Source organism: Rana temporaria, chromosome 12 (genome assembly GCF_905171775.1).
Source record: "Rana temporaria chromosome 12, aRanTem1.1, whole genome shotgun sequence".
Lineage (NCBI taxonomy): Eukaryota > Metazoa > Chordata > Amphibia > Anura > Ranidae > Rana > Rana temporaria.
The window spans coordinates 125,182,292-125,210,166 of NC_053500.1; the positions used below are offsets into that span (position 1 = coordinate 125,182,292).

Below are 27,875 nucleotides of genomic sequence, written 5' to 3' on the forward strand. Positions count from 1 at the left end.
CGTGAATGGGGCTGGACGCCATTTACGTTAACGTCGAAACCAATGACGTCCTTGCGACGTCATTTGGAGCAATGCACCCTGGGATATTTTCAGGACGGCGCATGCGCAGTACGTTCGGCGCGGGAACGCACCTAATTTAAATGCTCCACACCCCCTACCCGGCTCATTTGAATTAGGCGGGCTTGCGCCGGGTGATTTACGCTACGCCGCCGCAACTTTACAGGCAAGTTCTTTGTGAATAAAGCACTTGCCTGTAAAACTTGCGGCGGCGTAACGTAAACGAGATACGTTACGCCAGCACAGTTTTACGCCCAGATACGAGAATCTGGGCCTATCCCTCTATGTCCTGCAGACACAACTGGAAATAGGAAATCTCCCCAAAGCAGAGGTGGCTATAGACTTTGTGAGGCCTAACTTAGACATGAGGCCCCACTCACACCCCAATGGAAAAAATAATTCAAGCGATAATAAATTACAGCATTAATATCATATATTAAGAGCCTTAGGCCGCGTACACACGATTAGTCCATCTGATGAGAACGGTCCGGGACGGTCCCGCGGAACAGTTGGGAGGTTTGGGTACTGTAGAATGGGAGCTGCCGTATTTCTATCACTACAGGTATACAGTGGCGTCTCCAGCTTTCATATTTAGGGGGGGCACATGGGGGGACAGGGACAAAAGTAGGGGGGCCAACTATAAAATGCAATTATATATATATATATATATATATATATATATCCTGGGGCCCTTTACTACGATCCCACTATGGGCCCTTTCATATGTTCTGCAGTGAGCTCCCTTCCTACTATACTGGGGCCCCCCAGGGTGGCAGAAAACAAGAGATATATGTCACCAGCACACCAAGAAAATATAAGGGTCCAAAGCAGTGGGAGAACTATCAGGGTTGCAAAGGTTGTCTTGCCACCGGGCCCTGGTGTTCTGCCACAGTGGGGATCCCCAGCTGTCCTGTCCCTGCTATTTACAGCGCTGGTCTGGCATCTGTCTCCTTGGCAGCGGCGGCAGTCTATTAGGACCTAGTGCTGGTGACATTATGGGTGCATGCAGGGGAAGGCTGGCACTATTGGTTATAGAGAGCTGAGCCCCCAGCTGGTCACCTAGCAGCAGTAATGCTGTATAACCTTCTCTGTTGACATGCTGATCGGCATGTGATCCAGGTGATGCTCCCAGTCAGATCTAATAAACACAGTATTTATTAGCATCAAGAGTACAACCACATATATATATATATAATCAAACGTATGTTCCGCAGCCGTGTGGGCTCTATGCCTGTAAAGTGTGGGCTTTGATCAATAAAATCACTGATATTTATGACTAGGATTTGACTAAGAGCATCACCTGGATTGGCGCGGCTTTTTATATTGTTTTATTTTTTCTTGTCATCACACGCTAGCCGCTGCCTGAAATTACTGTGTTGTGATAGCGCGGTTTTTTGGTGTATATCACCTGGATTGCATCTCGATCAGCATGTCAGAGAAGGGTCCACTGCTGCTAAGCAACCTGCAGGGAGCTCAACTGTCTACAACCCATAGAGATGGGCTCGGGTGTGTTTGAAATCCCACATGCCCAATCCCGCCAGGAAGCCGACACTCCACAGTGCTAATCAATGTATGGGCTGCCTAAGAGCTAAGACCAGCCATAGACAGTTTAAATCTCAGCTGGTTCAGCAGAAACTGGCTGAGATTTGAACCATTAATGAGCAGATTCTCTTATAATTATCACTAGTGGTTGCTGTATAGTCACTGGTGATAATCACTGTTTGTCGGGAGAATACAATTGCTGGGCAGGAGGGATATTCCCCTGTCACCACTGTCTGTTGATGGGGGAATCATGCAAGTTTCTTTCCTGCAATCTGTGGATGCAGGAAAGAAATTTGCACCATATATTATCTGCCTAACTGAAAGTGAAAGTAAATTGTGAATGTTTTGAAAGAACAGGAGAGGGGGAGGGAGACAGATGGGGGGGGGGAGAGAGAAGGGATGGAGATAATGTAGTTCAGTGATTACAGTGTACTGCAGTCTGCAGTGCACACACTTAAACACGGTCCAGGCTAGAATATCTGGTTGTGTGAGTGCTCGCATTATGCAGTGATGGCGAGCAGAGGGAGGGGGAGGAATCCCCCGCAGAGCTGACTGGGGACGCTCTCCCTCTCGGGGAGCAAAATACAAAATTTTTTTTTTTTTTTGGGGGGGGGGGGGGGGGGGCACATGGTGGGGCACAGCATGATGTTGGGGGGGTCAGGGCCCCCTCTGGCCCCCCCCTAGGGACGCCCCTGCAGGTATACTCCATCAATGCATACACCTCTTTTCTGTACTGCCTGTCTGTTGTAACTGTATCTTCTATATCCCAGTAACATGTGGATTTTCATATTTCATATTTTATTAATGCCTTCCTAGGAAACTCCACAGAATAATGGAAGAGCTGCTTGCCACTGAGCGAGATTACGTGTGTTCATTGGGTTACGTTCTTTCACACTACCTGTGTGAGATGGATCAGCCTGACCTCCCACCAGCCCTACGTGGTCAGCATGCTGCCATCTTTGGAAATTTAGAAAAAATCTATGAGTTCCACAGTCATGTCTTCCTCCAGGAGCTTACCAGCTGCAGAAGAGACCCTAGTCACGTGGGACGATGCTTCCTCAAACATGTGAGTGAACGGTTATCTCCCTCAGCCCAATTTTTAGGCATGATTTACAGTGGATAGACAGTTTTTTACTTTCACTGCGAAAATTGACTGTACCTAAATCCATCCTTCTCTACCACCATCATAAACCCTAAGGGGCAGATCCACAGAGCGAGTACGCCGGCGTATCTACTGATACGCCGGCGTACTTTCAAATTTCCTGCGTCGTATCTTTGGTTTGAATCCTCAAACCAAGATACGACGGCATCTGGGTTAGATCCGACAGGCGTATGGCTTCGTACGCCTTCGGATCTTAGATGCAATACTTCGGCGCCCGCTGGGTGGAGTTCTTGTCATTTTCCGCGTCGAGTATGCAAATTAGCTATTTCCAATGATCCACGAACGTACGCGCGGCCGTCGCATTCTCTTACGTCATCTCTAGTCGGCTTTTTCAGGCGTATAGCTAAAGCTGGGGTTTTGCGGCGTATAGTTAGACTTGCCCGTCGTTCCCGAGTTTATTTAGAATTTTTTTTTGCGGCGTATAGTTAGTATGGCCGTCGTTCCCGCGTTTATTTAGTTTTTTTTTTTTTTTGCGTAAGTCGTCCGTGAATCGGGATGGACGTAATTCACGTCTATGTTAAAAAAAATGACATCCTTGCGACATCATTTAGCGCAATGCACGGCGGGAAATTTAGGGACGGCGCATGCGCAGTTCATTCCGCGCGGGGACGCGCTTCATTTAAATGAAACACGCCCCCCTACTCGCCGATTTGAATTAGGCGCCGTTACGCCGTGAGAGATACACTACGCCGCCGTAACTTACAGCGCAAATTCATTGAGGATTCAAACGAAACAAAGTAAGTTACGGCGGTGTAGCGTATCTCAGATACGCTGCGCCGGGGCAGATCCTTGTGAATCTGCCCCTAAAGATTTATGTATGTGTAAGCTCTATCGGATATTTGCTGTCGGAATTTCTGACAACAAAAATTTGAGAGCTTGTTCCCGTCGGAAATCCCGAGGGGAAAGCCGAGAACCTGCTCGGTTCTGTCTTTCCACCTACACACGGCCAGTTTTCCCGATAGGTAAACTGCGAGGGAGCTTAGGCCGGGAATCCCAGCCGTGTGTATGCTCCATCGCAGTTTTTCCCATAGGAAAACTGCCAAAAAACGCTGGGCAAAAACTGGTTCTCTTTTTTTGTCCGGCGGTTTTTGGGCAGTTTTCCCGTCAGAAAAAATCAGAGGATTCCCGGCCAAAAGATCTCCTCACAGTTTTTCCCGTCTGGAAAACTGATCTTGTGTACGAGGCATCAGAGATATCTGTTACAGATTGCAGAGTGGATAATGCCTATAAAAAAAAAATCTGTAAATACTAGAAAATAGACTTTATGCCAAATTCTAAAGGGAGTAAAAAACGATTGTGTCTCTTTTTCTTCTCCTTCTGTAAGAAAAATAATCTGTTAAATTCTTGTAACCTTTTGCATTCTGTTATAGAAAGAACAGTTTGGATTGTATGCGTTCTACAGCAAGAACAAGCCTCAATCCGACCGGCTACTACAAGAGCATGGGGCTGTGTTTTTTAAGGTAAGACCAGGAGAAATAGCTGGGTATCAGGGACGGTGGTAATGTCCTTTTAAAGAGAAATGACAACATAGGGCTAGATTCAGAAAGCCTGCCGTAAGTTTGTGCAGGCGTAGCGTATCTCAGATACGCTACGCCGCCGTAACTTAGTGAGGCTGGGGCTGGATTTACAAAGAACCTGCGCCCTAAGTTACGGCGGCGTAGCGTACATCTGTCGGCGTAAGCGCGCCGAATTCAAATTGTCAAGAGGTGGGCGTGTTTTATGTAAATAAAACATGACCCCACGTAAATTACGTTTCTCACGAACAGCCCATGCGCCGGCCGTTAACGTATTCCCGTGCGCATGCTCCTAATCACGTCGCAAATAGTGAATGCTTTCGAAGTGAACGTAATTTATGCGAAGCCCTTTTCGCGAACGACTTACGCAAACGACGTAAAATTTTCAAAATTCGACGCAGGAACGACGTCCATACTTAACATTGGATATGCCTCATATAGCAGGAGTAACGTTACGCCGGAAAAAGCCTTACGCAAACGACGTAAAAAAAATCCGGAAGTGCCACCTAGCGGCCAGGGTAAATATGCAACCTAAGATACGACGGCGTAGGAGACTTTTGCCGCTCGTATCTTAGCCTAATTTAAGAGTATCTGGTTTCCAGAATACGCTTAAATTAACGCCGGCGTAGATTCAGAGTTACGACTGATACGCCGGCGCGACTGGCTCTGAATCTAGCCCATACTGTATATACTCAAGTATAAGCCAACCCGAATATAAGGCGAGGCACCTAATTTTACCAAAAAAAAATGGGAAAACTTGATTCGAGTATAAGGCTAGGGTGTCAATCTGCATGCCTCACTGTGCCTCACTTTGCCTCACTGTGTCCATGTGCATGCCTCACTGTGCCCATGCCTCACTATGCCCATGCTTTACTGTGCCCATGCTTTACTGTGCCCATGCTTCACTGTGTCCATGCCTCACTATGCCCATGCCTCACTGTGTACATGACTAGACTGACGTTTAACACTTGTAGAGGAGAAATGGGGCTACATGTGTGCCAAGTTCCGGGGTCCAGGGGACCTACGACTGGCCGGTACCGGGTCCCCAAAGTCACCGGAGAAATTACAGTTTAACATGGGAGTTTATGGAAGGGGTGCCCGGCTTTGAAAAATCGGTGCTCCCGGCCGTAGGTTCCCCGGACAACAAACTTTGCACACTTAGAAAGGAAGAGTGGGGCTATATGTGTGCCAAGTTTGGGGTCCAGGGGACCTAGGGACAGCCGGTACCGGGTCCCCAAATTTCGGGAGATCAGGCGCAAATAGGTGACTCGAGTAGAAGCCGAGGGGGGCATTTTCAGCACAAAAAATGTGCTGAAAAACTTGGCTTATACTCGAGTATATACGGTAGGTTTTATTAAAAAAAAAAACAGGATGCATGTCTAACAGCAGGTTAGGGAGGTCCAGAACCTGCCTGTGCTGTCTGTCAGCAGGACCTGAATCTCAAATCTGACTAAACAGAATCACAACTTCTTTAATAAAACAGTTCACCTCAAAATGATTTTCCATGGATCGTAGGTGTAAGCAGGCCCGTCGGAACAAGACAGGCAAAACAAGCAACTGCTTGGGGCCCCGAGCTGGCCTGGGGCCCCAGCAGGGCTGCAGCCTGTAGCGTGGCCGAGCTCCTCTTCCTAGTTCCTCCTGCAGTCCGGCACCGTAACTGCGCGGTACAGGAGATTCAGTTTCTCCTGCTGCGCGGTATGCGGTAGGGAGGGGGGGTAAAAAGAACGGGGGGGGGGGGGGGAAGGCAGTCAAAAGTACTACCCAACGCTTATCAGAAAAAGTACTAACCGTTCTGCGGCAGCAGCGCACCCCCCCCCCCCCCCCCCACTTATCGGTACTACCCGGTTTATAGCAGAATCAATGAGCATTTAAAACAAAATGCTTCCACAGAGAAACCCCCCCCCCCCTGTCCGCCGCTTCTTACTTGGGGCCCCCAAATTCCTTCAAACGGCCCTGGGTGTAAGGGAATCACTTTTGTACAATAGTTATAATACAACTTATGTGGTTATTGTGTATTTGCAGAGAAAGCAGCAGGAACTGGCCGACAAGATGGATCTCTCCTCCTACCTGCTAAAACCCATCCAGCGCATCAGCAAGTACAGCCTGCTCCTGCAGGACATGGAGTGGGAGTGCAAGGGACAGAACACACGGGAGGGGGAAATGAGGGCTGCGCGGGAAGTCGTGCGATTCCAGCTGCGCCATGGAAACGATCTGCTTGCCATGGATGACATTCAGGACTGTGATGTAAGAGAATGACAATAAATGAGCCTCTTTGTGTTATAGTAAAAATAAACTATTTATATGATCAATATCCTGTTTGAAGTATACAGTACACAACAGCGGAGATACTATCACTTGGGAGTATGACTTCTTGATTGCGCTCTTCATATGAGTTTTGTTTTGTGCACTGCAGTTGGTACACAACGGTACATATGGGGATAGTGATTGGACAGTGAAGGAACAGAAGCAGACTGATGGGATCGTCTTGCTTGTTTTTCGTATTATCAGTATTTTCCTTGTCAGCGCATGTGAATACAGGACACTGATTGGTCTAAGCACTGCATTCATTTCTGCTTTTCATTTGCCCAGAGTGCAACTTTAAATATAATCAGTCATTAACCGCTAGCCGACCAGCCGCCGTAAAACGTTTTACGGCGGCAGGTCGGCTCGGCTGCGCAAAATCACGTAATAGAACGTGATTTCGCATTTCAGCCACTAGGGGTGCACGTGCGCGCCCCCTGGTGCCGACGCGCGTGCCCGGCGGGAGCGATCAATGCTGGGCACCTGCGATCGCTCGTTACAGAGCGTGAACCCGGGAGCTGTGTGTGTAAACACACAGCTCCCGGTCCTGTCAGGGGGAGAAATGACTGCTCGCATGTTCATACAATGTACGAACAGCGATCAGTCATTTCCCCTAGTCAGTCCCACCCCCCCCTTCAGTTTGAACACACCCAGGGAACATAATTAAACCCTTCCTCGCCCCCTAGTGTTAACCCCTTCCCTGCCAGTGACATTTTTACAGTAATCAATGCATTTTTATAGCACTGATCACTATAAAAATGCCAATGGTCCCAAAAATGTGTCAAAAGTGTCCGAAGTGTCCGCCATAAGGTCGCAGTACCGATAAAAAGTGCAGATCGCCGCCATTACTAGTAAAAAAAAAATATTTATAAAAATGCCATAAAACGACCCCCTATTTTGTAGGCGCTATAACTTTTGTGCAAACCAATCAATAAACGCTTATTGCGATTTTTTTTACTAAAAATATGTAGAAGAATACGTATCGGCCTAAACTGAGGGAAAAAATCGTTTTTTTATATATATTTTTGGGGGATATTTATTACAGCAAAAAGTAAAAAAATATTATTTATTACTAGGCCGAAGCCGCTGCCTCGCCTAAAAAATCCTGCCGCAGCTCGCCGCGTTCCTGGGACGCCGGTCGTGGGCTTTTCCCAGGATCATGGTGAGCTGCGGCAGGATTTTTTAGGCGAGGCCGCGGCTTCGGCCTAGTCCGCGGAGCGAACCCGCGGCCTCGCCTAAAAACTCCAGGAAAAAAAATACTTGATTCGAAACGTGAATCAAGTTTTTTTTTTTCTAAAAATCACAGATTTTTGGGGGGGCCAAAATCTGCCAGCTCTTATATATATATATACAGTATATATGTGTAAAGTGCTGCATAAATTAACCGCGCACGTACCTGTAATATATATATTAGTGCACACAATCGGAAAAGAAAAATTTATAGTGTGTACACAACTTTTGACATCTGATTCCGACTTTGTATTATTTCTATTCTCCGTTCCAACTTGCTGTGAAACATTGAGGAAAACCGGCCAATTACTCGCCCAATTTTCTTATAGTATGTACCCCACTTTTCAATTTGAAAATAAAACAAAGATCCTCAAATGGAAACATTTTGAACAAAATTCTACGATACGGCACTGCGTCGGGTTGTAAAGGTACAATTTGTTTTCCCCTAAAAAGCTTCCTTTACTTTAGTGCAGTCCTCCTTCACTTACCTCATCCTTCCATTTTGCTTTTAAATGTCCTTATTTCTTCTGAGAAATCCTCACTTCCTGTTCTTCTGTCTGTAACTCCACACAGTAATGTGAGACTTTCTCCCTGGTGTGGAGAAAGCCTCTTGAGGGGGGAGGGGGCGACCAGGCAAGTCAGGACACTCTCTACTTTGCAGATAGAGAAAGGAGCTGTGTGTTAGTGGGTGTCCTGACACTCCTGCTCACCCCCTCCCTCCTCAAGAGGCTTTCTCCACACCAGGGAGAAAGCCTCGCATTACTGTGTGTAGTTACAGACAGAAGAACAGGAAGTGAGGATTTCTCAGAAGAAATAAGGACATTTAAAAGCAAAATGGAAGGATGAGGTAAGTGAAGGAGGACTGCACTAAGGTAAAGGAAGCTATTTAGGAAAACATTTTTTCCTTTACAACCCCTTTAACCCCCCTGGCGGTATTCCCGAGTCTGACTCGGGGTGAGATTTTTTGGCTACGATCGGTAACCCCGAGTCAGACTCGGCTCGCCTCGCTGCAGCCACAGACAAAGTTACTTACCTTGTCCCTGGATGCCTACTAGACTCTTGTTTGGTCAGATTTAAGTGAGTTATTCCTAAGAATTACAGGCCTACAATATAAAACACCAAATTTCCTTGCAAATAATGGTACCGCTTTCAGCACCTTTTTTCTGAAATAATCATACCGCCAGGGAGGTTAACTAACAATTGCAAGGTCATGCGACGCTGTACCCCAAAAAAATGTACATCCTTTTTTACCCACAAGTAGAGTTTTCTTTTTGTGTCATTGAACACCTCTGCAGTTTAAATTTTTTGCTCTATAAACAAAAAAAAGCCATCAATTTCGGAATTTTTTTTTTTTACTTTATGCTATAAAAAATATCCAAAAATAAATAAAAAATAATCAAATTTATTCATCAGTTTGGGCCAATACGTATTCTTCTACATATTTTTGGTAAAAAAAAATCCCAATAAGCGTTTATTGATTGGTTTGTGCAAAAGTTATAGCGTTTACAAACTAGGGGATATTGTTATGGAATCTTTATTTGTTTTGCTAGTAATAGCGGTGATCAGCAATTTTTAGCGGGACTGCGACATTGCAGGGGGGAAATCGGACACATAGGAAAGTAAATTAAACAGCGCTTGCTCCTCCTAGTTGTTGTTGTGTTCTAATAATTAATAACCTGAGAATTAAGTGGTGTCCAAGTCCCAGGAGGTGGATCACCACAGTATTGGGACTTGAAACACTATTGCACTTTTTGGCACAAAGAAAAGGACTATTTGCACTATACCACCATATGCACTTTAAATATGTGGGACTGTTGTCACTTTATTATTTATTTATTTTTAATATTTTTTTTATCAATTTATGCACTGTAATATATGATGTAATATTGTCACCTTATTATTCAATCAAATCTATGGCTACACAACTATTTAGTTTGTATAAGGATCCACTTCTTTAATATTTGGTATCAGGTCATACCCTTAATTCCCAGGTTATTAACCACTTCAGCCCCGGACACTTGTTAACACTATTTTAGGACCATTGACATTTTTACAATGAGCTAAAAAAATAGCCATTGATTACTGTATAAATGTCCCTGGCAGGGAAGGGGTTAACACTAGGGGGCGATCAAGGGGTTAACTGTGTGCCTTCTAACTGTAGGGGGGGGTGCTGTAATTGGAGGCAGACAAATCTGTGTTTCACAAGGGCCCAGATTCACAAAGTACTTACGCAGACGTATAACAAGTTACGCCGACGTAAGTGCAAATGTGTGCCGTCGTATCTGTGCGCAAGACCCACAAACAGATATGCGCCCAAAAACAGGCTTCACCCTGTCGACATAACTTGCTTATGCCGGCATAGGGTGGGCACACATTTAGGCTGGGCGCATAGTGCCGCTCCCATTGATTAGCCATTCAAACATGCAAATGAGGGAAATACGCCGATTCACGAACCTGCGTGTGCCTGACGCAGGCTACGAGAGGTGCGTGTAAGTTATATGTCCGGCGTAAAGCTATTCCCCATAAAGGAGGTGCAACCCAGCACCAGACATGCAAAGGTCTGCACCAGGGCACACAAGCCGGTGTATTGTACGTCGGACGTGTGTCTGGCTGGGCGTAGGTTACGTTCTTGGTGTACGCAGTGATCCGGCGTATCTTAAGGAAGTTGTTCCGACGTGGTTGTGAGCAGGCGCAGGGGGATGCGTCCACGTCACGGCGCATGCGCAGTTCGTTATACGTACTTGTCTGGCGCTCGGCCCATCATTTGCATGGGTTCACGCCTCATTTGCATGGGTCACGCCCACTTCCACCTACGCCGGCATGCGCCTTTGAAACCCACGCCACGCTGGTGCAACGTTGGGAGCACTGGCTTGCTGAATTTCATGCTTGCCTCTCTGCGCTGCTGATGTGGACTAATTAATTGATTTCCTGACAATCTCAGGGCTAACCCATTCCTACGGCCTGATTCAAATTACTATGGTGAAATATGTGAACCAGACAAAAAGATTTCACATGCTCACCTTCCAACGTCAACAGCCAAAGAGAGGGCCGAGCTATGGCCCACACAGCTTTATTAAAAACATAGAATCACAAAACATGCATTGATTGGTTCACAATATACAGATACACCCACTCTACCCTCCTCCCCTGTGTGGCTTGTCCTTGGCATGAAGCTTGTCATTGGTCAGTTCATATAAGGGATGGTTTCTCCTCACAAGTCCATTCCAGGGAAGCTGCACACACCCTTCTTGTCATGTGGCATAAAGTCCCCTCAGTAAAGCAGACAAGTTTCCTCCACAAGCTTTCAGGAGATCCGAGTGAAAAGGAGGGGGAGGGGAAGGCTTTTCCTGACACAACTGAGGAATCTAGAAGGGAGGGGTGGCTTGGGAGTGAGAGCTTAGAGTGGAGAGTGGGGGGGATGACATCTGCTCTTAATAACATGTCCTTTTGTTACTCCATTTCAAACGGTAACTTTTACAATGTAATATCTGCTTCTTCATATTTTCAATGCTGGGTTCATAACTTTAAAACAATATCTGATAAATCTTATCAAGGAAAATAAGCAGTATTGATCATACCCATACATACATATGCATAATGCGTATAAAAACAAATGAACAGTATAAGGAAAAGAGGAACATTTCAGTGATTCTAATCATAAAAAGAATTAGCCTAATTTGAAAATAGGGATTTTAGCCTAATCCATCACACTGCGTTGGTGTAGCGTACAGGGGTTACTCTACGGCGGCGTAATGTGCGCCGTGCTCTCTGTGAATCTGGGCCAAGATCTCCATCTTCCTCTCTCACAGAACAGCGGTCTGCTTTGGTTACATAGGCAGACCACCCCTTCTGACGCTCCAGAGAACGATCGGCGGGTCCCAGTCGGACATAGCGTCCGCCGCAAACGCCGATTGGCTCTCGCTGTGTCTAATCACAGCCCGAATGCGCCCAAGACCCTGTTCACGAAATCACGTACCTGTATGTAATTTTGCGCAGAAGGGCCGCTCTGTCGCAGAACATGTGCGTGGGGCGGCCCTTACGCGGTTTAATAAGCCCGATTGCCTCAATAGATTATTTACATCTTTGAGTAGATGGTTACATAGGATCTGCTCCTTCCATCCCCTTGGAAGCAGATAGGTGACAGACAGGTTTTACATTCGCAGTGAAATGTAGCGAGGAAGATGTAATATCAGCAGCGTCAAAGCATTTATGGCTATTAGAGGTAAAGTGGATTACCAGTGCGCGAGAGGGGACATAAGGGAGAGCGAGACATATTGAGCAGCAAGAGTAACTGCTCGGAACGCAGCAGAGGGAGACAAGAGGAGGAGTGAGATTAATCACATACACGCAGCAATGGACTGGGGCACAGCGAAGATATCACATGGGGACAGAGACAGAGTACAGGATTATCTAGAAGCTGCTGGAGAAGAGCATCATTTACAATATGGACAAATCCCCGGCGAGGAGAGCGCAACTAAGGTCAACAGGGGGTAACCAGGCTAGTGATGTTACTACAAACAGCTCTGAGATTATCCTGTCCCCCGACAAGCGCAACCACATGCTGCAAGAACAGGACACCTGTCCTGGATGTATTCCCTGTCACCGCTTTCATGTCACCTGTCATCCAATCCCAACATCAGCATCTTCACCGCTTGAACACACGTAGCGTGAAGTGACCTCTGTGCGCGTAACATGCCGCCAGAGCGGCCCTGTGCCCTGGGAAATGATCTCCCAGTGCAGCTTTCTGCCTTGCGAATGTATTAATATTTAATAACCGAAAGCTGAAATCCAGGCAAACAGCTGAATACACAGTGAAAAGATATACATGGGAACTGTCTAAAAAAAAAAAAAAAATTCATTCACTTTGGCCCCTTTCACACAGGGCAGCGAAGGTGTGGTGGCGGTATAGAGCCGCTATACTGTCGTATTTACCGCCATATACGGCCGCTAGCAGTGCGGTTTTAACCCCTGCTAGCGGCCGAAAAAGGGTTAATACCGCCGGTAATGTGCCTCTGCAGAGGCGCATTGCCGGCGGTATTACCGCGGTTTCCCATTGATTTCAATGGGAAGGAGCGGTATAGGAGTGTTAAACACCCCGCTCCTATACCGCTTCAAAAATGCGGCTAGCAGGACTTTTGGAGCGGTCCTGCTGGCGCACCACTTCAGTGTAAAAGCCTTTTTTCAGGCGGTATAGCAGCGCTATTTTTAGCGCTGAACCGCCTGAAAAACGTGTCTGTGTGAAAGCGGCCTATGGTTGAGTTTTATACACCTATGCCAGACAGCCAAGCCAGGGTGCTGTGTAATGTAAAGGGGTCCAGAGGTGCAGGGTGCTGTGTAATGTAAAGGGGTCCAGAGGTGCAGGGTGCTGTGTAATGTGAAGGGGTCCAGAGGTGCAGGGTGCTGTGTAATGTAAAGGGGTCCAGAGGTGCAGGGTGCTGTGTACCCCACATCCCATCATTAACCCCCCCCCCCCCGGGCTGCTCAGTCTAAAATGCCTGGGCCTATTTTTTGTCCCAGTCTGGGCCTGCTGGGTATATTTCACCCCCTTCCTGCCCAGGCCAATTTTCATCTTTCAGCGCTGTAACATTTTGAATGACAATTCAATGGAAAATAATTGTTTGAATGGCCTGTCCCAGTCCTCCTGATCCAGGACATTCGTCTGGTCCTGACATTTTCAGGTCCTCCTGCAAAGGTGCCTAAGGCGGCCATCTTTTCTGCCTATCCCTTGGTCTGCCATGGTTGCCACACATCCCCAGGTTCCCATGCAATGCCTTGGGCTGTTCATCTGACCTTTAATGCAAATGTCCTGGGGGTCGCTGCAGAAGAAAGGGAGAGGGAGCAGAAACGAGGGGCGATGAACCTTGGCATTAGACATTCCCGGATGTGCCAGAGTCCATTCCAATTTTTAAAAGAAATTGGCCCGAAAAAGTACAGTATTATATGGTCATTTTAACTGAGAACGTGCAAAGTGGTGGCAGGTTCTCTTTATAGGATACATATCTGCATTGATTTTGCTGTCTACATGGAATTCCGAATTAATAAGCCATTAGGCTTTACAGCCAATTAGCACAGTATGACTTAAGGCAAGCAATTAAAGATGAACCTAGACCCCCTAATTAGTGGATTTCAAATAAATATCAAAATTAAAAAACCATCAGCATATATTAATGATCATAAGAAAAAATGTACGTTAAATGAAATGAACTAAACTACCCTAATACACCCAAGCACCCACACCCTTTCCATGAACATGGGTGCCTGGGACCATGCAATGTAAAATTTGGGCATAATGCCCCACTCCTGGGGCCTACAGCAACCCATAAAAATCAATGTACGCTAGTACTTGTATTAAAAAGAGAACATGCATATGGACCTACACCCACCCATAGAACTCAATGGCTGTATACAGCTTTATGCTGGTACTTTCATAGGCACACACATGCATACAGCTTGCATCTAGGGTTGTACATCCGTATGCATATGCAAAAAACCGGCATATACAGTACCTGTGTACAGCTGCATAGAGCCATTGATTCCTATGGATGGCTGTACTTACCGTATTTATCGGCGTATACCGCACACTTTTTTGCCCTGAAAGCCGGGCCTGTAAGGGGCCCTGGGGACCCTTACAGGTGTAATGCAAAAAAACAAAAGAAATAATAATAAAAAAAAAAAAAACGGGAGGGGGTCCAGCCGGGCCCCTGGGGATCATCGGGCCCCTTACGGATGTAATGCCTTTACCCCCCTGATGGCGGCCCTGAGGTTTACTTTAATACTCATTTGTCATGCTCAGGACCAATAAAAAGATCATTGTAAAAGGTTTTTATTTCTGAAATAAGTAGAGCAGTAGAGCAGATGAAACACACTGACATACTTTTTTTTACCTGGTTTTACTATATTTATCCCCTTTTTAATGCCCTTGTGTTTTTTTTTTTTTGTCACGCTCACTTCTATTTTTAGGTTAACCTGAAGGAACAAGGCCGACTGCTATGCCAAGGGGAGTTTGTGATCTCCTACAGGAAGAGAAAGTGCCTGAGGAGGGTGTTCCTCTTTGAAGACCTGATTCTGTTCAGTAAAACCAAAAAATCTGCCTCGGGAAGAGAAATCTATGTGTACAAACAGTCCTTCAAGGTAATCCAATGGTTTCTTGTAGCTATTGATAAGATAAGAGCATTCTCTAAGGCAGGCCATACATTATGGCCCGGATTCACAGAGAGCGGGCGCACATTACGCCGCCGTAGCGCAAATAATATATGCTACGCCGACGCAGCACAGAGAGGCAAGCATGGAATTCACAAAGCCACTGCTCCCAAAACTGCGCTGGGTTTCGAAGGCGTAAGTCGGCCTAGGTGGAAGTGGGCGTGAGCCATGCAAATGAGGCGTGACCCCATGCAAATGATGGTTCCGAGCTCCAGACAGATACGTATCATGAATTGCGCATGCGCCGGGACGTGGACGCATCCCTCTGCGCATGCTCACAACCACGTCAGAACAACTGCCTAAGATACGCCGGATCACTGCGTACGCCATGAACGTAACCTACGCCCAGCCAGACACACGTCCAACGTAAAATACGCCGGCTTGAGTTCCCTGGTGCAGATCTTTGCATGTCTGCTTCTGGGTTACACCTGCTTTATGGGACATAACTTTACGGCGGACGTACAACTTACGAGCACATCGCGTAGCCTGCGTCGGGCGCACTTATGTTTGTGAATCGCTGTATTTCCCTCATTTGCATATTTGAATGGCTAAACAATGGGAGCGTCCAGCCTAAATGTGCGCGTACGCTACGCCGGCGTAAGCAAGTTACGTCGGTGGTTTGAAGCCTGTTTTTAGGCGTATCTTAGTTTGTGGGTCCGGCGCACAGATACGACGGCGCATATTTGCACTTACGCAGCGTATCTAGAGATACGTCGGTGCAAGTGCTTTGTGAATCCGGGCCTATGTGTTTTTCTTTCCTTCAACTACAAGTTGAAAGAAAGAAAATTGCTTCAACTTCCGGACCAGCTCACGACATTATACGTCGGTACTTCTTCAGTGAGTGGTCCGGTTTCAGATAAAAGTGGTCTCTGTGGTGGATTCGCCGCAAGATCACTTTTATTGGTGGCGGGAAAGGCCCCCCCAGCCGTGCTCCGGTGCCCTCCGCCTCTTACTGGAGCCACCGGCAGCGGTGAAGGCAACCGGATCCTTCTCCCTGTGTGGGATGTAGCTGAGTGAGGGGAAGATGACCCCCACCCGTCTCCATACCATTGCAGGGTGAAGGTGAGGTCAAATCGCTTAAAGGGACATTTTCTTATTTATTTTATTGCATTTTAATGTAAATATGAGATCTGAGGTCTTTTTGACCCCAGATCTCATATTTAAGAGGTCCTGTCATGTTTTTTTTTCTATTACAAGGGATGTTTACCTTCCTTGTAATTGGAATAAAAGTGATAATTTTTTTTAAAAGAAGTGTAAAAAAAAAAATGCATGTGATCAGCATAGGGGCCAATCAGCACTGTCCAGACAGAGGGTCAGGAGTCCTGCAGTCTCATCGGACAGTCAGAAAACTTCTCCTACAAGCTTTAACCGGTGCTTGGTTGGACACTGGCAGAAGTCATAAGGGTGTTTGATTCTGTATGCACAGATCCTCCTCTTCTTCTACTCTCTCTAGAACAGGCCTGGATAAGACAGAGTCCTGGAGTCATGCTGCACATGCTCAGTTTGGTGTGTATTGCTAGAGAGTTTTTTTTCTTTCTTGGGAGAGTGCATGTAATCAGCACAGGGCAATTCATCACTGACCAGACAGAGGGTCAGGGGTCCTTGATCCTGATAGGACAGCTGAGTGCAGTATGAAAGCTCCTCCTACAAGCTTAACCAGGTACTGATAGAAGTCACAAGACTGCTATATACTGCTGATGAGAAAAGGTATTTAGCAGTTTATATTTTCTATAATAATTGTATTTCCATGTTCTGTGTACGGTGGGAGACCAGCTATAGTGAATGCAGGTTCCCAGGTTTAGTAACACTTTAATATACAGTATCTTCCATCCTTGACTTTTCTCAGACTTCAGAAATCGGCCTAACTCACACATTGGGAGGCAGTGGACTCTGCTTTGAAATCTGGTTTCGAAGGAGGAAATCGGAGGACACGTACACCTTTCAGGCTCCATCTGCTGATGTCAAGGAAGCTTGGACTGAGGACATACAGAAGATTCTGTGGGACCAGGCAATAAAAAACCGAGGTGAACTGTACCAGATGCTACCCATCAATATATATGATGATGAGACTCATAATATTGATCTTATTGAAATGAAGCACTTTTTTTTTTTTAAGGCTCAGTAGCTGTCAATTTTTTTTATTGCCTTCTGAAAGCTTAGATTGCTTTAATGTCGCCAAGGACACTGCGTTCTTTTTATAGGCATTGTCATTGATCAAGTCAGCCCTGTAATTTACACTGATGTGTTACACAATTTCCCATGGTGCAGTCTTAGCTTGAAATATTGGGCCAGATTCACAGAAGAGATATGACGGCGTATCTCTGATACGCCGTCGTATCTCTCAGAGTATCTATGCGACTGATTCATAGAATCAGTTCCGCATAGATAGCCCTAAGATCCGGCAGGTGTAATTGACTTACACCGTCGGATCTTAGGATGCAATACCGCGGCCTCCGCTGGGTGGAGTTTGCGTCGTTTTCCTGCGTCGGGTATGCTAATGAGCATTTACGGCGATCCACGGCGGTTTTCGCGTTTGTTACGTCGTCGCTAGTAATTTTTTCCCGTCGCAAATTTACACCTGCTTTAACATGGCTTAACTTTAGTTGAGCCATGTTAAAGTATGGCCGTCGTTCCCGGGTCGAATTTCAATTTTTTTTTGTTTTGGCGTAAGACGTCCGGGAATACAAATGGACGCTACGCACGTCGCCGTTCTAAAAAATGACGTCACATCGCACAAAGCACGGCGGGAATTTCTAAACTGAGCATGCGCAGTACGTCCGGCGCGGGAGCGCGCCTAATTTAAATGGTACACGCCCCATTTGAATTGGGCGGGCTTGCGCCGGACATGTTTACTATACTCCGCCGCAAGTTTACAGGTAAGTGCTTTGTGGATCAGGCACTTACACTGAAAACTTGCGGCGGTGTAACGTAAACGGGTTACGTTGCGCCGCCGCAATTGTACGAGAATCTGGCCCATTATTATTTTATAGACACATCTGTTTTCACCGTGGCCTAACAGCGACTAAAAATAGAGTAACCTGCGTTATATTTACCACTTCCATACCGGGCATTTTCACCCCCTTCCTGCCCAGACCAATTTTTAGCTTTCCGCGCTGTTGCACTTTGAATGACAATTGCATGGTCGTGCAACACTGTATCCAAATACATTTTTTTAATTTAATACATTTTTTAAAAAGTATTTTCCCCCCCACAGATAGAGCTTTCGTTTGGTGGTATTTGATCATATCTGCGGTTTTTATTTTTTGCTATAAACAAAACAAGGGTGACAATTTTGAAAAAAACACACAATATTTTTTACTTTTTGATTTAATAAATATCACAATTTAAAAAAATAAATAAAAATTTTCCTCAGTTCGTATTCAGATACATATTCTTCTACATATTTTTGGTAAAAAAAAAACGCAATAAGCGTATATTGATTGGTTTGCACAAACGTTATAGCGTCTACAGAATAGGGCAAGGATATGCAATTAGCGGAATTTTTTTTTTTATATATTTTTGGGGGATATTTATTACAGCAAAAAGTAAAAAAATATAAATTTTTTTCAAAATTGTCGCTCTAATTTTTGTTTATAGCGCAAAAACTAAAAAACGGAGAGGTGATCAAATACCACCAAAAGAAAGCTCTATTTGTGGGAAAAAAGGACGTCAATTTTGTTTGGGAGCCACGTCGCACGACCGCGCAATTGTCAGTTAAAGCGACGCAGTGCCAAATCGCAAAAAGTGGCCCGGTCATTGACCAGCAAAATGGTCCTGGGCTGAAGTGGTTAAGCAGTTGTTCTTGTGTTCATTGAGATATTGATTAAAATCTTACTTTGTTTATTGATATATATTTTAGCCCTGTTTACCAATAAATGAAAAAATAAAATGCCCCTGTTCCCTCATACTCACATGCAAATGCTAATGTGCACGTAGGTCCCACGTGCATATGTAAACGGCGATCACACCACACATGTGAGGTATCGCCACGAACATCGGAGCAAGAGCAATAATTTTAGCGCCAGACCTAATGCATAACTTTAAACTTAAACTTGTAACGGCTTTTAAAGCGTTGCCTATGGAGATTTTTAGGTAACGTAATTTGGCGCCTTTCCACGAGTGGACGCAATTTTAAAGCATAACATGTTTGGTATCTATTTACTTGGCGTAACATCTTCTTTGATATTTTACCAAACAATTGGGTATTATATTGCGTTTTTGTGCATTAAAATTCGTTAACGTGTATTTTTTTGTTTTTCAATCTGAAAACCTGCTGTGCAAATATTGTGTGACATAAAAATATGCAATGCCCACCATTTTATTCTCTAGGGCCTCTGCTAAAAAAAATGATATAATGATTAAGGGTTCTAAGTAATTTTCTAGTAACAAAAAAAAAAAAAGATGTTTTTTACATGTAGGAGAGGAATGCCAGAATTGGCCCAGCCTGGAAGTGGTTATGGATAGGATAGGACAATTTATTATATAGCCTTTAACTTGTTTCTGCTTTATTTCCAAGTTACTAACGCCCCGCATTATTGTACCGCAGAGATGCGCAGACAGGAGCGAGCGTTCTCAGGTCTGGGATGTAAACCTTTCACTGACATCCAGCCAAGCGAAGCGGCCATCAGTAGCAGGGCCATCCCTCTGACCGGAGGGGCAGGTAATATATATTTTGGGTAGAAGGATTTCAGACAATGTGTGAGTTCTGCTCTTCCATAATTTGTTTTTACCACCCCCAGCTAGTCCGTGTAAAAGAGGGGTTAGGGCTGCACAGAGACTGAGGCCTTGTACTCACGGCAGGACATGTCCGATGAAAACGGTCTGCAGACCGTTTCCATCGGACATGTCTGGCCGGGGACTGCCCGGGGACTTCTGTTCGATGGCTATACACACCATCGAACATAAGTCCGCGCGTAAACAATACGCGGGGCGTGTCCGCGGTGTCGCCGCGTTGATGACGTGGTGTCGCCGCGACAATGGCGGCAGGACATGTACGGTAGGTCTGTACAGACGACCGTACATGTCCGGCCGGACAGGTTTCCAGCGGACTGTTTTAAAGCAAGTCCAGGAAACAGTTGTCCGCTGGAAACCTGTCCGATCCGCCCGAAAATGGTCCGCTCGGGCCAACACACGGCCAAACATGTCTGCTGAAACTGGTCTGTGGACCAGTTTCAGCAGACATGTTTGGTCGTGAGTACGGGGCCTTAGTGTTGGATTTACAAGGAGGGCTAATGTTAGGGCTGCAAAGAGGATTAGTGTTATTTATGTAGGAAGCTAAGTTTGATGCCGCGTACACACGATCATTTTGCGGGTTGTAAAAAACAAAGTTTTTCAGGCTCTAGAAAACGTTTTTTTCAACTTCATCATTAAAACGGCCTTGCATACATACGATCGTGAAAAAAAAATGCTCTAGCAAAGCGCAGTGACGTACAACACCTACAACGGCACTATAAAGGGGAAGTTCCATGCGGATGGCGCCAACCTTTGGGCTGCTTTTGCTGATTTCCTGTTAGTAAAAGACGATTCGCGCTTTTCTGTCTGTTACAGCGTGATGAATGTGCTTACTCCATTACGAACGGTAGTTTTACCAGAACGAGCGCCCCCTGTCTCATAACGTGCTTCGAAACATGTGCAGGTTTTTCACGTCATTAAAGCCCACACACGATAATTTTTTACAACCCGAAAAACGACAACGTTAAAAACATTGTGAAAAGTTAGAGCATGTTCGAAAAAAAATGTGCCCATTTTTTAAAACCCGAAAAATGCTCTGGAGCCCACACACGATCGTTTTTTAATGACATTAAAAAAAACTTTATTTTTTAGAACCCGAAAAACAGTCGTGTGTACATTAGAGTTAACATTTCAGGAATTTGTTTAATTTATTTCAGAATGTAAATCTTTAAAATATCACGTCTTACTAAATGTTCAACCACCTTAAGACGGGAAACTCGTTGTTTAAAGCATAAAGATGTAACACTGACTTCTTTTTTTGAAAATGTTACTTATTACCACGACTGTGATTCTAGGTGGTAATACAAAACCTGTTGGTGAACCCAATGAAAGCTGTGAATTATTACTGTAATTCGTTTTTTTTTTCATCTTTCTTTTCCCAGATGAAAATCTACACTCCCCCCCGGCCATTGCTTTACCATTCCCCACATCTCCTCCTCCGCTTCGCTCCATGTCGGTGGGCTCCAGGAGCAGCGCTAGCAGTGCCGTTTCTCTAGGCGGGTGTTCCTCAACCTCCTCTGGCCGCGGTTCTCTCAGCCCCCAGCATGGATCTGACATGCCCTGGAGATGCTGTAGGGCAGAACCGCTCCATGAAAAGGAGGCCAACGTTTTCTTAAGTGAGTAAAGATAAGATCATTGTGCATGCTTTACGATTTGAAAAGGACGTGTTACTTACTGCCGCCGAACGGTTAGTCCTTTTTCTGATAAGCGTTGGGTAGTACTTTTGACTGCCTTACCCCCCCCCCCCCCCCATGTTCTTTTTACCCCCCCTCCCTACCGCATACCGCGCAGCAGGAGATTCAGTTTGCTGTTCCTGGCCAGACTGAAAGGAAGCGAGCACTGAGTGTGTGCACTTCCTGTCAGTCCGGCCGGGAACAGAAACTGAATCTCCTGTACCGCGAGGTTACGGTGCTGGACTGCAGGAGGAACTAGGAAGAGGAGCTCGGCCACGCTACAGGCTGCAGCCCTGCTGGGGCCCCAGGCCAGCTCGGGGCCCCAAGCAGTTGCTTGTTTTGCCTGTCTTGTTCCGACGGGCCTGCATACCCCCATAGGACAGATGGACTCTTTCCCTCCAACTTCCTCCTGCCCTTCTCCAGTGAGATACTCCCAACCCTCCCAGCTAAGCCTAGCTGGGACCTCTGTGTCTTCCACAAGTCTTCCTCTAAGACACAAGGGGGGCAGAGCCCCCCCACCAGGGGTCTCCTTCTTCAGGACTGGACCTAGGAACACTGCACTGCTGCTCAGGCCTCAGGCTATTTATGAACTCTCTCCACCTTCTGGGCACACCTCCCAGGTATTGGCTGGAGTTCCATAAATATTTAGGCTACTTGTTTTGCTCTTCCTCCCACTATACTGAAAGAGACCTCTAGGGAGACAGGGGGAAGTAACAGAACAGCAGCCTGTGAAACACTGAGCAGCCCTAGATAATCAATCTCTGCTCCACTGATTACAGGGGAACCTAAGTGAATTTGCCTAGCAGCATGCTCTACACTAGCAAGGTGGTATTCTTTATTTACAAGGAATGTAAAGAAGCTACTCTCTACTTTTCCCTCAACTATTGCTTCTCTTTTTGTCAGATCTAGGGGCCAGATTCACAGCCAGGTGGCGCAGTGTAACGTAACCGATTTAGGTTACACCGCCGCAAATTTTCAGGCTAAGTGCCCGATCCACAAAGCACTTACCGGGAAATTTGCGGCGGTGTATCCTAAATCCGTTCGGCGCAAGGCGGGCCAATTCAAATGGGGCGGGTACCATTTAAATTAGGCAGCTCCCGCGCCGGACGTACTGCGCATGCTCCCGACGCAAATTTCCTGACGTGCTTTGCGCGAAATTACGACGCGCCAACGTTTTGTGAATCGCGACGTGAAAAAAAGACTTGCGGCGGGAAAAAAAATTAAAAAAAAAAATTCAAAAGCGACGTGGGAAAGACGGGTATACTTTTACATGGTGTACTAATTTTACACTTTGTAAAAGGTGCCCTATCTTTGCGACGGCAAACTAACACTTGCGGCGACCTAACGACGGGAAAAAGTTTTGTGGATCGCCGTAACTGCTAATTTGCATACCCGACGCTGGTTTACGACGCAAACTCCCCCCCAGCGGCGGCCGCGGTACTGCATCCTAAGATCCGACAGTGTAAGTCCATTACAACTGTCGGATCTTATGGATATCTATGCGTAACTGATTCTATGAATCAGTCGCATAGATAGAAACAGAGATACGACGGCGTATCCCTTTTGTGAATCTGGCCCATTGTGTCCAGTCTAAGGTCTCTTAGCTAAACAGTACATGGGCGATCTTTAGGAGTCCAATCACACTATTGCTAGCAATTAAAGCCCAACTCAGGGCAAAAATATTTTTTAATTGTCCCCCCCATGAAATTGCTGTTAGTACAGCTTCTGTGAATGGAGGAGCTGGGTGGATAGCCTAAGAACAGCCATACAAGCATTGCTCTTGTGCATTTAGACAGGGCATGGCAGCAAAAAAGGGCTCAGGAAGACAGCAACACAGAGATGCAACAAAGAATGAAAAATTATATAAACAAATGTTTTTAACCACTTAACCCCCGGACCATATTGCTGGTCAAAGACCAGAGCACTTTTTGCGATTCGGCATTGCGTCGGTTTAACTGACAATTGCGTGTGACGTGGCTCCCAAACAAAATTTACGTCCTTGTTTCCCCACAGATAGAGCTTTCTTTTGGTGGTATTTGATCACCTCTGCGGTTTTTAGTTTTTGCGCTATAAACAAAAATAGAGCGACAATTTTGAAAAAAATATATATTTTTTACTTTTTGCTATAATAAATATCCCCCAAAAATATAAAAAAAAAACATTTTTTTCCTCAGTTTAGGCCGATATGTATTCTTCTACATATTTTTCGTAAAATAAATCGCAATAAACGTTTACTGATTGGTGTGCGCAAAAGTTATAGCGTTTACAAAATAGGGGGTATTTTTATGGCGTTTTTATTAATATTTTTTTTTTACTAGTAATGGCGGCGATCAGCGATTTTTTTTCGGTACGGCGACATTATGGCGGACACTTCGGACACTTTTAACACATTTTTGGAACCATTGGCATTTTTATAGCGATCAGTGCTATAAAAATGCATTGGATTACTATAAAAATGCCACCGGCAGGGAAGGGGTTAACACTAGGGGGCGGGGAAGGGGTTAAGTATGTTCCCTGGGTGTGTTCTAACTGTAGGGGGTGGGCTGACATGTGGAAATGACTGATCTTCTGTTCATACATTGTATGAACAGAAGATCAGCATTTCTCTCCCTGACAGGACCGGGAGCTGTGTGTTTACACACACAGCTCCCGGTCCCCGCTCTGTAACGAGCGATCTCGTTTGCCCGGTGGCGATCGCGCCCGCCGGGCACATGCACGGGAGTCGGGGGCGAGTGGGGGGCTTGCGCCTCTGGCCTAGTGGCCGCTCCGAGAGCCGACGTATAGCTACGGGCTCTCGCGCAGGGAGGCGGCTGGTCGGCAAGCAGTTAATAAAAAATAGCAGTTCTTTATGATGCTGTTCTTTAACCGCTTACCGGCCACCCCATGTGCATATACTGCAGCAGGGCGGCCGCTCTATGCCAAACGACGTACCTAGTACGTGATTTGACATTTCCAGGTCTGGGGCGCACGCACCTCTGGTGACCCACTCTCGCTGTAATTGAACACAGCGGGAGCCAATCAGTGGGTCAGGTGGACGCCAGGACACGCCGATTGTTCAGAAAAAAGGCAGACAGCCGTTCTGTGAGCGGGAAATGTGCTTATCCTGTTTTCCTACTAAGCAGGGACGTGGCAGCCCCATTAACTGTAATAGGATTTGCTCAGCAGCACGTGTACAGCCTGGCCCCTGAGTGGTTGCATGTCTTTGTTTAGGTGGGCAGTAGGGGGGCTGTCTGTCACTCAACTGCCTTCTTTTATCACCGACTGGCCACACGTTTGAGCAAGCCCTAAGGAAAGACGCTTTGGCTGGATTTGTGCCTTACTTTCTTTGGACACCAAAATGCATGTAGTGTAGTAAATTTGCATGTTGTCTTCTCTATAACACAACGCTGCAATGCAACAAATATAAACAGAGCTGATTGATTTTTTATTTTTTTGTTGCGGCTTCCCTGTGGTTTCTGACGTTATACCGCAGGGGAACTACTTAGATGTCAATGCAGCCTGAAAGATAAAAGGACTTGACTTGAAAGAATAAGATCTATTTTTTTCTAGCATTACAACTAATGCATATTTTCACAATATTAGTGGATTCATCGGAGATTCACAGCTACAATATAAACAAAAACTGAAGCAGAGTTGTCTGGTGCAAATGAAATAATCTGTATAGCAGATAGTATAATAAACCACAATGTAGTAAACAGCAAACAAAACAATAATACATGTAATGTAAACATTGTATACACTTTTTATTAGTCTACGGCCCTATTATTGGGTGAGCAGGTCTTATTGTTATATAACAATAAGTGTATGCAATGTTTACATTACATGTATTATTGTTTTGTTTGCTGTTTACTACATTCTGGTTTATTATACTATCTGCTATACAGATTATTCCTCCTGAAGAAGCGGCTGAGTCTGCGAAACCGGTAGAGGATATTGCTACACTCCACCTCAACAGAAATCTCATGGGGTCACCCGTTAGCAGTAACTTGTTGTTTTTGGGTGGGGTATGGCTTGTTGTCTTTTAGAATGTTGTATATTATTTTATATGTAATAAACTAATTTTTATGATACCATATGTGTCAATGTTATTAGTACCAAGACAGTCCAGGACGTAACATCATCTTTGATAATATAAAAAAAATTGAGCTAACTTTACTGTTATGTCTTATTTTTTAATTTAAAAAAGTGAATTTGTTCCAAAAAAATGCACTTGTAAGACCGCTGCGCAAATACGGCGTGACAAAAAGTATTGCAACGACCGCCATTTTATTCTCTAGGGTGTTCGTAAAAATATATATAGGATTCAGAAAGCACTTACACCGACTTATCTTTCTATACGCCGCGTAAGTGCACTGATGCGCCGTCGTATCTATGCGCCTGATTCTTAAAGCTAGATACGCCTGAATTTTGGCTCCATCCGACCGACGTAAGCTTCCTACGCCGTCGTATCTTGGGCGCATATTTACGCTGCCGGCAAGGGGCGCTTCCATTGTTTTACGCGTCGAATATGTAAATGAGCGAGATACGCCGATTCACGAACGTACTTACACCCGTTGCAGTAATCTACGCCGTTTACGTAAGTCGTACGTCCGGCATAAAGTTAAGCCTCATAAAGCAGGGGTAAGTCATGTTAGGGTATGGACCAGGGAACAGCCGTCGTATTTTACGTCGTTTACGTAAGTCGTACGTGAATGGGGCTGGGCGTAGGTTACGTTCACATTGTAGGCATTGAGCCGTCGTATCTTAGGGAGTATATGCGACATGATTCTGAGCATGCGCGCGCATGCGCCGTTCGTTTGGCCCTTCATTTGCATGGGGTCACGCTTCATTTTAATACATCACGCCCACTACCTTCCTACTTTGAATTAGGCGGGCTTAGGCCAACCAATTTACGTTACGCCGGCGCAACAAAGGGAGCAAGTGCTTTGTGAATACTGTTCTTGCCTCTCTATGTTACGTCGGCGTAGCGCATATGAGATGCGCTACGCCGCTCTAAAGATGAGCCGCTCTACGTGAATCCGGGCCATAATGTTTGGGGGTTCTAAGTAATTTTCTAGAAATGATTTTAACTTGTAAACAACAAGTTTGAAAAATAGGCCCGGTCCTTAAGGTTAAAGTGGATGTAAAGCCACTCTCATCCTTTCTAAACTACTGCCATAGTGCTGATCTATAAGGATATAGATGTCTCCTGCATGTATCCTTACCTGTCAAATGTCTCCCCTCTGTCTGTTATAAGAACTGAAAAACTGCAGATTCTGTGGGTGGGTCTGTTGTCTGGAGCTCAGTGGGTGGGGTCGCTCTCCTCTACACTCCCCTTGTCAACATGCATTTTTTCCTATGTATTCCTTACACTAAATTCTGCTATGATCACTAACATCCAGTCAAAATCCAGTTGACTTCAGAAACGGAGTGGGGGTGATAATTAAAAAATAATGCCCGTCTCCAGGCTAGTGCATTAAATAAGTAAATAACCTGTCACTCACAGCAAGGGGGCGGAACGGACTAAGGTTTTTCTCTGTAAGTCCGTTTTATTTCACTGAACAATAAAAGAGGATTGCTCAGAGCTGGATTAACTCTGTGTGGCAAGACTGGGCACAGGTGATAGGAAATCGTATACTCTATATTGTGACATCAAAAAAAAAAAAATGTTTTTATTTATTTTTTCCTTCCTTCTGGTTTAACATTTGTCTGCTATATTTTATATGTAATAAGTCCATTTCAGTATATTTTACATAAAAATGAACCGATTGAGATTTTTTTTTGTGGTGTATTTCAGCGGCCAGTTCAGGCTCTTCCGAGGGAAGTGTGAGTGGATTCAGCTCACCGGATTCCAGCCACCTACCACTCGGCCATAACAACGTGTGTTATCCATTGGACTGCTGGCGTACCCATCACGCTATGGACAAGCCCCCGGCAAACAACATCCCATGAGCGCGATGAACTAGGGAGCAATCATCCAAATGTCTACACAACTCATCTGTTCTATTTATATGAATTTCTTATACGTGTAAATAAATATGCGACGTTCTAGTGGCCGCCAGAACACTTTACCAATGTAATCTCGAAGTTCCGTGTGGCTGCGTGATATTGAGATCTTGTGAAATTCTTTTCCTGCCCTTAGCCAGATACCTGTATTTATTTTGGAACAATTCATCCGGTCTCTTTGCGTCGGAAATATCTGATGAAATAAAGAGCCATTTGCACTGGGTTGCAAATCTGAAAGGCTTTGCTTTTTTATTGAATTAGTAAATGTGTGGATGTGTACACTGTCTATAAATGTTACACAAAAGTAAGTACACCCCTCACATTTGTGTAAATATTTATATCTTCTCATGTGACAACAGTGGGCCAGATTCTCGTAGAATGGAGTAAAACTACGGCGGCGTAACGTATCTCGTTTACGTTACGCGGCCGCAAGTTTTACGGGCAAGTGCTTGATTCACAAAGCACTTGCCTGTAAAGTTG

At 45.4% G+C, this 27,875-nt stretch overlaps 1 protein-coding gene across 4 annotated transcripts in view; it reads left to right on the top strand.

Annotated features, from left to right (window-relative positions):
* The window catches only part of KIAA1755 (KIAA1755 ortholog), an 88,472-nt gene extending 60,840 nt beyond the window's left edge, over positions 1-27,632 (top strand). For all 4 annotated transcript variants that reach the window (XM_040330549.1, XM_040330550.1, XM_040330552.1 and 1 more), the window contains exons 14-21: positions 2,416-2,665; positions 4,132-4,221; positions 6,298-6,519; positions 14,767-14,937; positions 16,853-17,030; positions 19,553-19,666; positions 21,120-21,353; positions 27,187-27,632. In XM_040330549.1, coding sequence (XP_040186483.1) covers positions 2,416-2,665; positions 4,132-4,221; positions 6,298-6,519; positions 14,767-14,937; positions 16,853-17,030; positions 19,553-19,666; positions 21,120-21,353; positions 27,187-27,341 — 1,414 coding nt within the window. In that variant the 3' untranslated portion in view covers positions 27,342-27,632. The remainder of the gene's footprint in view (positions 1-2,415; positions 2,666-4,131; positions 4,222-6,297; positions 6,520-14,766; positions 14,938-16,852; positions 17,031-19,552; positions 19,667-21,119; positions 21,354-27,186) is intronic.
* The last annotated feature ends 243 nt before the right edge of the window (positions 27,633-27,875 follow it).